We start from the raw sequence: 13,224 nt of genomic DNA on the forward strand, positions 1-13,224 counted from the left end.
TCACCCCTACCCCTACCCTTACCTCTACCCTTACCCTACCTCACCCCTACCCCCTACCCTACCCTACCTCCACCCCTACCCCTACCCTTACCCTACCTCACCCCTACCCCTCTCCTTACCCTACCTCACCCCTACCCCTACCCTTACCTCTACCCTTACCCTACCTCACCCCTACCCCTACCCTTCCTACCTCACCCCTACCCTACCCTTACCTCTACCCTTACCTACCTCACCCCTACCCCCACCCTACCTCCTCCACCCTACCCTTACCCTTACCCTTACCCTACCTCACCCCTCTCCTTACCCTACCTCACCCTACCCTACCCTACCTCACCCCTCCCCTCTCCTTACCCTACCTCAACCCTACCTTACCTTACCCTACCTCACCCTACCCTTACCCTTACCCTACCTCACCCCTACCCTTTCCCTTACCCTACATCACCTCTACACTTACCCTTACCCTACCTCACCCTTACCCTACCTCACCCCTACCCCTACACTTACACTTACCCTTACCCTACCTCACCCCTACCCCTACACTTACACTTACCCTTACCCTACCTCGCCCTAACATACCCTTACCCTACCTCACCCCTATCCCTACCCTTACCCTTACCCTACCTCCCCCTACCCTTACCCTACCTCACCCTTACCCTACCTCACCCCTACCCCTACCTTACTCTACCTACCCTACCCCTACCTACTACCCTATCACCCTATCCCTACACATACCCTTACCCTACCTCACCCCTACCTCACCCTCACCCTTACCCTACCTCACCCTTACCCTCCTCACCCTTACCCTACCCTTACCCCTACCTCATCGCTACCCTCACCCCTATCCCTTCCCTTACCCTACCTCACCCCTACACTTACCCTTACCTTACCTCACCCCTAACCATACCCTTACCCTCCCTCCCCCTCCCCTACACTTACCTTACCGTTACCATCACCTCACCCCTACCCTACCCTCACCTCACCCCTACCTACCTCACCCCTACACTTACCCTTATCCTACCTCAACCCTACCCTTACCCTTACCTTTACCTCACCCCTACCGTTACCCTTACCCTTACCCTACCTCACCCCTCACCTCTACCCTACCTCACCCCTATCCCTACCTTCCCCTACCTCACCCCAAACCCTACCCTTACCACTACCTCACCCCTACCCCTACCCCTACACTTACCCCTTCCCCTACCTCACCCCTTCCCCTTTCCCCTACCCTTACCCTACCTCACCCCTACCTTTACCCTTCCCCTACCTCACCCCTACCTCTGCCCTTTCCCCTTCCCCTACCCCTCTCCTACCCACCCTTTAACCTTACCCTTACTTCCCTCCTATCCTTACCCCTTACCCTACCTTCACCCCTACTCTTGCCCTTCCCCTACCGCTTACCCTTACTTTTACCCGTTTCCTACTTCACCCCTACCTCTACCTTTACCCCTTACCCTACCTCACCCCTACCCTTGCCCTTTCCCCTACCCATCCCCTACCCTTACTGGTAGGGTAAGGGTAGGGGTAGGGGTGAGGTAGGGTAAGGAGAGGGGAGGGGTGAGGTAGGGTAGGGAGAGGGGAGGAGCTCTCCTTAAAAGCCCATGCCACCCTGGTCTCACTGCTCACATTAGCAATTCTTAGAATAGACTCTATTGATTCTTTGTTATAATTTTAATCACAGCCTTGTATTGTTCAGTAAATTAACTAGTGGCCAGTAATCTACTGAATCAAACCCCAGGTAGGACATATCAAATGGCAATGGTGTGTGGTGTGTGGTACCTAAACAGAGCATAGTCAGACACAGGCACTTATGAAGTCACATTGCCACTGATTAACTGAATGAAAATATGTTGGCCAACCAAAGCTCCTCAGGGTTACAGTGCAGTACCTGTCCAGGGTGAGGAGAAGGGTCTCGTTGACCTCTGGGATGTTGTCGGCCATGACGGTGACGTTGATGACCGCGTCACTCTGTCCAGTCAGGAACACCACTGAGCCGCTCAGGGGTTTCAGGTCGTCAGGGGTGACGTCAGCCTGGTTGTCTCCGATTGGTCGAAGGCTCCAGAATACCACAGCCTGTCCATCTGTCCCATCCCGCCGCAGGCTGAGGGTCACCTGTAACAGGGGGCAGAATATCTTAACCCTCAACCATCAGCAGTCATATTAGAGACAGAGACTTGAACAAACTGACTTATGACAAGAAGCAATAATCTTTCCATTTCAAAGACTGTAGCGTTTCAAAGACTTTAGCGTTATATGAGGGGAATTGCTGATTTTGCCCCAAAAATTGCCATCACAAAACCGCAAAATCGATGCAGACAGAGGATTATCATGTTAACTTGTGTGCCATTGATGCAGACAGAGGATTATCATGTTAACTTGTGTGCCATTGATGCAGACAGAGGGTTAGCATGTTAACTTGTGTGCCATTGATGCAGACAGAGGGTTAGCATGTTAACTTGTGTTGCCATTGATGCAGACAGAGGGTTAGCATGTTAACTTGTGTGCCATTGATGCAGACAGAGGGTTAGCATGTTAACTTGTGTGCCATTGATGCAGACAGAGGGTTAGTGTACCGTGCTAGTGTTGGTGTCCTCTGGCTCATACACCACCACCGTAGTGTTACTGGTAAAGCCAATCTCCCCATTTGCGATGTCAGGGGTGACTGTGAGGGTGAGGTTGACCGCCCCTCTGAAGCGAGGACTCACAGACGGGATCGGAGGGCTGATACTGACCAGGTCCACACTGTCCAGCTGAGAGAGAGAGACAGCAATGATCATTAATCACAAATCTTCATCAGAAATACATGACTCAACATTAATACCAGTATGTGACATTCTGTTTTCCAAATGGAAAAGGAAACAATGTTAAAATTAAAATGTCTTTCAGAAAGGAGAAAAGAAAATACATAGCCTCCATGACTCTCATATGGGCGGTATATAAGTAGAGGCACATGAGTGTGTGTGTGTGTGTGTGTGTGTGTGTGTGTGTGTGTGTGTGTGTGTGTGTGTGTGTGAGAGAGAGTGCGGGCATGCGTGTGTGAGTGCGGGCGTGTGTGTGTGTGTGTGAGAAAGCTGTTTGGGACCCATTGAAAATGAAGGAGGTACTTCCATTTAGTGTTTGTTTTTATGTGTTGCTTGATGAGGGCTATTTGTTTGGACTGTTGGACAGATCCCCTGGCAAAGGTCCAGACCACAGTTCTCAGGTCCAAGTCACTCACACATGCAAATGAAGGACCATGTATCTGGACAAGCTTTACTAAACCAAGAACCAACCAACATTTCCCAGAGCTGGAGTAGCTGACAACTTTCCAATAGCATTAGCATACAGCAGCACACGTGAGCTAAGTTAATGTCTTCTCACATTTGAACAAAATGGATCTTCTAATCTACTGTATATGAAACCTCCCATGTAAGACTTGTGTCTCCAGCTCCCTGTGACAGTGCTTCAACGATTAGATCAGTATTTGACCAAACAGTGTTGCTGTCCGTGACAGACCGGGGCACAAAACAGCTGTATTCTTTCAAAATACTAGTCAAATATAGTTTATAAAGAGTTTCAACTAAAAAATTTAAAAAATCATTGATATTCAAAAACAAATTATATTTGGTCACACTTCATAAACAAATAAGATTTGAAGGTATTTGAACACATGCAAGTTATTTGAAAACAAAAAAAACATTTATTTGATGGGCTGTCAAATATTTGATGAAGAACCAACAACTAAATCAAATCAAATCAAATGTATTTATATAGCCCTTCTTACATCAGCTGATATCTCAAAGTGCTGTACAGAAACCCAGCCTAAAACCCCAAACAGCAAGCAATACAGGTGTAGAAGCACGGTGGCTAGGAAAAACTCCCTACAACAATGGGTTGAATTAGTCTAAAAATATGATCATAAGCACATGGTTTGGAGGGCTCCTGGATAAGAGTCTTAATATTGCCTATAATCTAGAATGAAATACATGAATCACCTCAACATTAGAGTAGACTACTTGAACAGCTTCAAAATTACTAGCAAATATATTAACGCAGACACAAAAACAGTTCAATGTTATATGTTACTGAGAAAACCAACAGTAACAAAATATGCCTATAATGTGTTGAAAGGAAACTAAATATCCCAAAACGACCTTCTTATTAAATCAACTACAGCCAAGGTCGGTGGAAAATCATGTTAGTTTGCATTCTGGGTAAACTATCCCCTTTAAAGATGTTATAGTGTGTGTTTGAAACGAGAACACTTACCCTCAGACGGACAAAGCGGTTCAAAATTGTTTTAGCATCCCAACATGCTGTTTGCAAATGGCTTTGAATTTCTCTGCAGTATTTTCAGGTATCATAAAATGAATTGCCGTTTTCAACCTTTTCAGTGGTTGAAAAAGACACAGTAGTTGCACCTTATTTAAACTTCTCTGTACAAAATAGCACTGGTTAAGTGGTTTGACTTGATTATGTACACCTGGGGAAATGGACATTCAGGAGAATCGACATTTACAGAATGTTCAAATGTAAATGTTTTGTGTAGATCAAATATGACTGTCAGATAGATTGAATAGAATAGGAGATGGTGTGTGCTCTAGTCATTCTATTTCTATCTTCAACAAGCAGTACCAGATGCAGTTCTAACATGCAGTTCTATGCATAGTCACTTTACCCCTACCTACATGTCAGTGATGTAAAGTACTTAAGTAAAAATACTTGAAAGTACTACTTAAGTAGTTTTTTGGGGGTATCTGTACTTTACTATTTATATTTTTGACAACGTTATACTTTTACCTCACTACATTCCTAAAGAAAATTATGTACTTTTTACTCCATACATTTCCCATGACAGACAAAATTACTCGTTAGCAGGACAGGAAAATGGTCTAATTCACACAATTATCAAGAGAACATCACTGGTCGTCCCTACTGCAGACACTAAATACATGCTTTATGTCTGAGGGTTGCAGTGTGCCCCTGGCTATCCGTAAAATATTTAAAAAACAAGAATAAAAAGGGTGCCGTCTGGTTTGCCTAATACAAGGAATTTGAAATGATTTATACTTTTACTTTTGATACTTAAGTATATTTTAGCAATTACATTTACTTTTGATACTTATTTTGATGCATATTTCAAACCAAATACTTTTAGACTTTTACTGAAGTAGAATTTTACTGGGTGACTTTCACTTTTACTTGAGTCATTTTCTATTAAGGTATCTTTACTTTTATGCAAGTATGACAATTGGGTACTTTTTCCACCACTGCTACATGTACATATTACCTCAATTACCTCGACTAACCTGTACCCCCGCACATTGACTCGGTACCGGTACCCCTGTATATAGCCTCCACATTGACTCGGTACCGGTACCCCCTGTATATAGCCTCCACATTGACTCTGTACCGGTACCCCCTGTATATAGCCTCCACATTGACTCGGTACCGCGGTACCCCCTGTATATAGACTCGTTATTGTTATTCTATGTGTTACTTTTTTAACTTTTAACTTTCGTTTATTTTGTAAATATTAAAACTGCATTGTTGGTTAAGGGCTTGTAAGTAAGCATTTCACGGTGAGGTCTACACTTGTTGAATTCGGCGCATGTGACAAATACAATTTGATTTGATTTGAGATACAGCTTTGCCATTAGTTGAAGGCAGCCAATCTCATAGTTTCTGAAAAGTCGTCACTTCCTGACATCTGTATTCAAATAGCTGTATTAATCTCCAAAGTAACTATTTGTGCCCTGATGAAAAAATTACTTTTCACAAAGAATAGTTAAAACTATAGTTATCCTAGGTCTGATCTGTGACCTCTCACCCCACCTGGATAAGGAAGTGGGCTCCGTTTTGCAGGAAGGCGTCGTTGCGGATAGGCAGGGTGAGTCTGGCCTGGTCCTGGCCCTGAGAGAACAGCACGGTACTAGAGCGGCTAGCGTCCAGCACCCTGTCCCGGGCCAGCCCAGGGTCCACGGGCCCAGCAGGGATGTAGAGGGCGGTGAGGGACAGGGCCACCTCCCCCAGGGTACCCCCCTCCCGCAGAAAGCTGAGGGACAGGAAGCGGCTGTCGGGTCGACTCTGGATGGTCTGGGTCTTCTCGGGGTGGAAGAGGAACAGGCCGTACACATCATCACTGTCCTGGATGTAAAACACCATCTGTGGAAGGAGGGAGGAGAGGAAGGAGGGAAGAGAGGAAGGAGGGAGGAGAGGAGAGGAAAGAGGGAGGAGAGGAAGGAGTGAGGAGAGGAAGGAGAGAAGAGGAGAGGAAGGAGAGGAAGGCGAGGAGAGGAAGGAGAGGAGAGGAAGGAGAGGAAGGTGCAGAGAGAGGAAGGAGGAGGAGAGGAGGAAGGAGAGGAAGGCGAGGAGAGGAGGAGAGGAGAGGAAGGAGAGAGAGTAATGGAGAGGAGAGGAGAAGGAGGTGAGGAGAGGAAGGAGGAGGAGAGGAAGGAGAGGAGGAGAAAACATATCCAGAGTTCGTTTCATAAAGGAGGCCCTGGATAATTTTAGAGATGCATCCTCTTTAATTAAAAATGGGCTGAAATAGTTTATCATGAGCTTTTTTACTAGGACATACTGTAGTCATTTGTCCCGCAGGGGACCTTGTGTTGCAGCATTTAGAAACTGTGTGCTAAATCATTTATATCAAACTTGACACATACAGTGATTAAACTACAAAGATTTCCTTTAATGCCTTACAACACTCTCTGAATGAATTCCCAAACAACATACGACAGCAGATTACCACACGCTGCAGAATCCATCACTGTGTGTGTGTGTGTGTCTGTGTATGTGTGTTCTAATGCATTAAACATAAACAAGGGTTTAGATTGTAGCCATTCTAAGATGAGAAGCTGTTGTACCAAAGACTTGCCAGGTGCCACACACACACACACACACACACACACACACACACACACACACACACCACACACACACACACACACACCACACACACACACACACACACACACACACACACACACCACACACACACACACACACACACACACAGATCCACACCCCACAAGGGAACCACACACCATGCACACACACAACACACAATAGAGAGAGAGGAGAGGAGACACCACACCACACACAAGACACACATACACCCACCCCCCACAACACACAACACTAACACACCACACTTCACACACCCATAAACCACACACACACACACCCACTCACACAACACCCATAAACCACACACACACACACACCCATAAACACACACACACACACCCATAAACACACACACACCCACACACTCACAGGCGTGCACACACAAATGACCACATCCTTCAGAGGGTAGGGGACGGCTCTGCAGATGTGTTTTCCACAAGAGCCGCCCTCCACCGCAACCCTCCCCAGCAGGGCATGGGTAGTAGACCTGCTCCCTCTTTCTCCCTCCCTCCCTCCTTCCCTCTCTGTCTCTCTCTCTCTCAGTCAGCCACTGCCCTGTGCTAGACATGGCACTAAGCTCCCAGACCAGCAACTTTCTCAAACTATCTATCTGGTATGGCAAATAAACAAAAAAGCCAACACAGAGCTCCACAAAACACCAGCATCATGACAGAACGGAACATAAAATCTGATTAAGAAATACTAGAAAAACCTTTGGATGTATACAAAACAAATCCTCAAACTCTAGTATTAGAAGAGAAACTGAAATGATAGAACCATACTGTTGGACAATCAATCAATCAAAAGCAGTAGAATCCTAATCTATAGTTGTATTGTGATTGGCCAGGCCAGACTGACCTCCATAGGCTCGTCCACCTCGGCCCCTCCCTGCACAGTGTCCGGCAGCAGTCGGAGGACGAAGGCCTCGGCCTCCTCTGGAAGCTTGTCCGCTGTGATGTTCAACAGCAGGGCCGTACTCATCTGACCCGCCCTGAACCGCAACATGCCCCTTTCTGGGCTCAGGTCATCTGACACGGGCGAGCGGTCACTGGAGTTCCGACTGATGGTCCAGTTGACGGAGACGTCGCCATAGTTCCCACCGTTCCTCACAACGGAGATACCGTCAAATCTTTTGGAATGAGAGGGGGTGGGGTTGTGAGAATAGCACAGACAGAAACACTTGAGTGTCAATGTGTTTGGAAACTATTATGTAAAAATGGCATTGTACATGTTTTTCCATGCATGTAAAATAAAATGGGATAATTGTGTGAAACACTTCAACCTGATCCAATGACATTCTCCTCCTGACTGTAGTTCAACCCACCTGTCCGTCACATCCTCGTTGATACTGATTGGCTGAATGAGAGGGCTGCTGCTGATTGACAGGACCCCGTGTGGCTTGTCATTGGGTTCGATGGTGACCAGGATGGCTTTGGGAGGGATCAGCACGGCATCTCCTCTCACAGTCTCCTCCAGCAGCTCCACTTGGAACGACTCTGCGATCTCCGGCACCTTGTCATCGTTGACTCTGAAGAGCAGTTGCACCTCGTAAACCCGCGGGGGAAACGTCACCCTGTGCACCGTCTGCAGGTCCACAAAATCCACTGTCGGTGTGGCGCTGCCCGCCCCTTCGCCACTGACGACCACGTAGTCTACAGAGACCTCCGTGTCGTCGGAGCCCACCAGACGGCCGTGGTCAGCCAGGCTGCCGCGGGTCACGGTCAGGGAGATGACCCCGGCGTTCTCGGCCACGGCCACCAGGGACAGGGAGAAGCGCAATGGGCTGTCGTTACGACGGATCTTCAGCTCCACGCTGCTGCCGTTGGGGTTGAGGAGTGCCCCGCCCGCCACGCCCGTCAGCTTTATTGTGAACACCTCGTCATCCTCAGGGATCTGAGAGAGATGACAGGGAAAAAAGGTTTAGTGATGTGTTACCATATAGAAATATATACAGTAAATAGATAGTGTTATCTCCATGGTTTAGTAACTCCTGGTTTACTTAGCCAGCAAAAGAAAGCTTCAGATGATCCATGTGTTTGATGTGGAGCTGTCTGGTGAAAGGTGTGATAACATGTAAAAGGAGGAAATAGGACAGGGTACCTGGTCATCCTGGATGAGGATGCTGAAGACCACCATAGCCCGTCCAGGTGGGATGGTGATGTTCCCCCGGTCTGGACTGAGGTCCTCCAGGGCAGAGTTAGGGCCTCCAGAGATCTGCCCGTGTACAAACCACAACATAATGCCATAATGACAGTTCTGGAATAAGTTTACCTGAAAGGTGTGTGTGTGTGTGTGTGTGTGTGTGTGTGTGTGTGTGTGTGTGTGTGTGTGTGTGTGTGTGTGTGTGTGTGTGTGTGTGTGCGTGTGAGGCTGGCATAAGTAGACCGGGTAACAGATAGACATTCACGCTAAAATGAAAATGGCCTAATGAAGGAGGTCAAACAGGGGTCAGTTACAGTGAACTCACCTCAAAGTTGACCGTCACTGTCCCATACGTCCCCTTCTCTCTGACCAGGCTGAGAGGCACATACTGGCTCCTACCTCTAAGCTCATCCACGACAATCTGTTCAGTCTGGAGGAGAGAGAAAGATGAAGAAGGGGTATAAGTCAAAGGCAGTCAGAACTTCAATTGTCTTTTGTTTCACCTAAGAAACAAAGGGTCCTGTTGAATCAAATGCAGTCCCATTATTCAGGGTGAGGCAGCTTTAGTAAGTTTGTTTATGCTTCACACAATGAACGTTGTCTTCAGTGATTATGAAATGAATTAGTTCCTCTCCACAAGACGACAAATTTCATTGACCACACGATGAGCATATTGACTCAGACTGGAGAAACTAAACAAAAAAACATTCTTCAAAATCATAATTCTAGAGTCCTTTATTGGTTTTTCGAAGAAGCAAAATAATGATCCCAAATAAGACCCCAAAGGGAGCGCAGGCAAGATCCAATAGGAGGGTTACCATAGTAACCCCCAAAACTGCCACTGACAAGTTAATCCTGGGAGCAAACTGCTGCCATTGTGGTTGTGCTGCCCTTGCAACCCCTGAACCCTTCTGCACAACCATCTGCATGGATCTGCTCTGTGGCATTTGACCCCCACTCCTGACCCACCGCACCCCTGTCCAAAACCTAATTTCCTTATCCTGACAATGACAAAGCATTCCCTCTCAAAACATCTAACATGGTACATACTGTATTAGGTAGCCAAATTATACCCCCTACGTGCTCTCAAATTCTCTGTGATAATAACAAACAAGACTGCAGAGTGAGACAAATTTAAACTACTGTAAACCTTCAATTAAACTCAGTCTCAAATAGCCGCCAGTCCCTTTAAATAGTTGGGCAACCGCACACATTTCAGCAAATAAACTCCTTGTTTCAAATAGACCCCGGGTCTAAAGGAATTGTATACGAGTTAATTTTTTTAACCTTTATTTAACTAGGCAAGTCAGTTAAGAACAAATTCTTATTTTCAATGACGGCCTAGGAACAGTGGGTTAACTGTCTTGTTCAGGGGCAGAAGAACACATTTTTACCTTGTCAGCTCGGGGATTTGATCTAGCAACCTTTCGGTTACTGGCCCAACCACTAGGCTACCTGCCACCCCAAGGTTAACATGAATGACCATGAATTGTTTACGAGGTTAAATATTTGATTTGTTACATTAAATAATTACTTGAAAAAATTATGGCAATCATCTGTTTTTATCGCCAGTAAGAAGCTGAGAACTGCTAGCCATTGGCTGCTAACAGCTCAGAACTTCTAGCTAACTGGCAAGCACAAAAACAGTCAACAACTTTGGAAGTACAGAACCCCAGAAATCGGCACATCGCCCTCTAGTGGTGAAAGTAAGAACTGGCAAAAATGCACAGTCAGAGGAGAATAATTATTCTGTCAAGGAAAACATTTAAATGAATTAAAAAAGGCACACTGAGACAAAGGAAACGTGACACCGTGGATATGATAACACATTAGTGCAGGAAATGAATACATGTATTACAATTTTGCTCATTAACTATGCAAACGGGCAAAAGCTGTTTGCATAAAGAAATAGACACCTGGCTCAAATAGAAGCCTGCCTCAGATAGAAGCCTGTCTCTAATAAGTGCCTGTTGTGTTCAGTGATTTAAGTTTTACAGGTAAAAGAAAACTTTAAATACAGAATGCTCAGTACTTGGGATTCACTTTACATTTACTGAAGGTTGAACTGATCGTCTTAAACTGGTTGAAACAGAATGCACACTAGAATCAACACTGGACAGACAGGTGTTTCTTACGGAGTTGAAGGAAATTATTCCGAAGGCGTTGTCATTGGACAGGATGGTGATAGTGGCTCTGTTGGGGGTCCCCAGTCTCACGCCATTGGAGGAGCTCTGAAAGAAGAGCAATGATGAGAGATGTATAGACCTGTCCCCTTATCAGGCATACAAACACAGTCACAGACACACACGCACAAACTCACACCCGAACTCACGCATGTAGTCACACGCACGTACGCACGCACGCACGCACGCACACACACACACTTTTTGTCAAAAAGCTCTGACGAAGGCCATGAGGCCAATACATAAAGCTTATAAAATATCAGTGATACTATCAAGAGCAGTGTGCGGTTTCCTTTTTCCTTCATACAATAGGCTTTTAAAATGCAATACTGGTGCATCATTTCTACTTAACATATCAAAGGTACTCATTTTATGGAACAATCCGGCACACATTAAATTCTACCTGTTGGACATTGGTTGCAATGCTCTCATCCAGTTGGTTGGTTTATTTGCCATATACACATGAAAGACATGAAGTCACTACATGACCGACAATGTATCATGTTTGTAGTCATTTTTATAGTAATTTAAATGCATTATTATTTATGTTAATTGCTGAAATTCCTGTTCAGGTGGATTTGGGATTGTTCCAGTGTTAGGCACAGGACTTTTAACTTGTTCACGTGCTCATCTCAAGAGAGAGCTAAGGCTGGGGTGACATGTATATCTGCTCATCTGTGTCTGAGGAATTATTAACACTGTCAAAGTTATAGACACTCTGTCTAGTCTGAAGGCATTCTTCCTCGTTGTTTTGGATCCAGCTTTATTTAAATTCTGCACCTGTAAATGAATACCATCACCTGACTCCTGCCTGACTGTTGATGCTTCGCAACCCCTGATAAGACCGTATAGGATCCACTATAATTAAACTACCCTGACCTGATAAGACCGTATAGGATCCACTATTATTAAACTACCCTGACCTGATAAGACCGTATAGGATCCACTATTATTAAACGTATCCCAAGAAAGACTCCTGATAAGACCGTATAGGATCGCACTATTATTAAACTACCCCTGACCTGATAAGACCGTATAGGATCCACTATTATTAACTACCCTGAACCTGATAAGACCGTATAGGATCCACTATTATTAAACTACCCTGACCTGACCTCTATTTCGCTTGGATGTATGCCGAATCAGCTGAACAATAATAACCGTATTACCAATGATAACCTATACCAATAACCTATTACCAATGATAACTATTAAAGAAATGCAAACTCTTCCCCCTTCTCTTTCTGCCAAAGACACACAAACAGTGTGCCCAAAGGAGTAACTCATTGTGTGTGTGTGTGTGTGTGTGTGTGTCGTGTGTGTTGTGTGTGTGTGTGTGGTGTGTGTGTGTGTGTTGTGCTGTGTTTGTTTGTGTGTGCTGTGTGGTGTGCTTGTGTCTGTTGTGTGTGGTGTGTGTGTGTGTGTGTGTGCTTGCATGCCAGTCTGTTGTGTAATGAGATACTGAGTGAAAGAAAGCACTTATCCCTCTTGCTTTTCTACGCCTTTTATCTCAGACATGCTTTCCCAGCTCTAACAGAGCTTTCTTTCAGGCGCTGGAAGCTCTTGTCATAGACCGACCACCCAGCTACACAGAATCCCACACCTCTCACCATCCAGCCTGCCACCGTCCTTGCCACGGGCTCCGTACCCTCGGGACACAAAACACAACCTCAACACCAAGCACCGAACACTCCACAGTAATGCCAGCCCCCGAGCCCTTGCCAGACCCCAAGCCCTGCCGTGCCGCAGGCCCCGAAAGCCAGAACCCCAAAGCCCTGGCCAGAACCCAAGCCCTGCCAGGAACCCAGAGCCCAGACTACCAAGCCCAGACCCCAAGCCCATGGACCAGACACATAAAGCCCAGACGCCAACCCCCTGCCCACAACGACAACGGCCAGCACCCAAAGCCCAGTGAGAGCCTGCCAGACCAAGCCCAGACCCCAAGCCCCAGCCCCGAGCCAACCCAAGCCCTGCCCAGACTACCAAGCCAGACCCCAGCCCGCCCAGACTA

At 46.1% G+C, this 13,224-nt stretch overlaps 1 protein-coding gene across 1 annotated transcript in view; it reads right to left on the reverse strand.

Annotated features, from left to right (window-relative positions):
• The window catches only part of LOC111973957 (adhesion G-protein coupled receptor V1-like), a 248,282-nt gene that overhangs the window by 231,736 nt on the left and 3,322 nt on the right, over window positions 1-13,224 (reverse strand). The window contains 8 exon segments of the mRNA XM_070446866.1: window positions 1,886-2,109; window positions 2,571-2,747; window positions 5,812-6,141; window positions 7,747-8,017; window positions 8,213-8,781; window positions 8,989-9,102; window positions 9,356-9,460; window positions 11,166-11,261. Coding sequence (XP_070302967.1) covers window positions 1,886-2,109; window positions 2,571-2,747; window positions 5,812-6,141; window positions 7,747-8,017; window positions 8,213-8,781; window positions 8,989-9,102; window positions 9,356-9,460; window positions 11,166-11,261 — 1,886 coding nt within the window.

Source organism: Salvelinus sp. IW2-2015, linkage group LG15 (genome assembly GCF_002910315.2).
Source record: "Salvelinus sp. IW2-2015 linkage group LG15, ASM291031v2, whole genome shotgun sequence".
Taxonomy (NCBI): Eukaryota; Metazoa; Chordata; class Actinopteri; order Salmoniformes; family Salmonidae; genus Salvelinus; species Salvelinus sp. IW2-2015.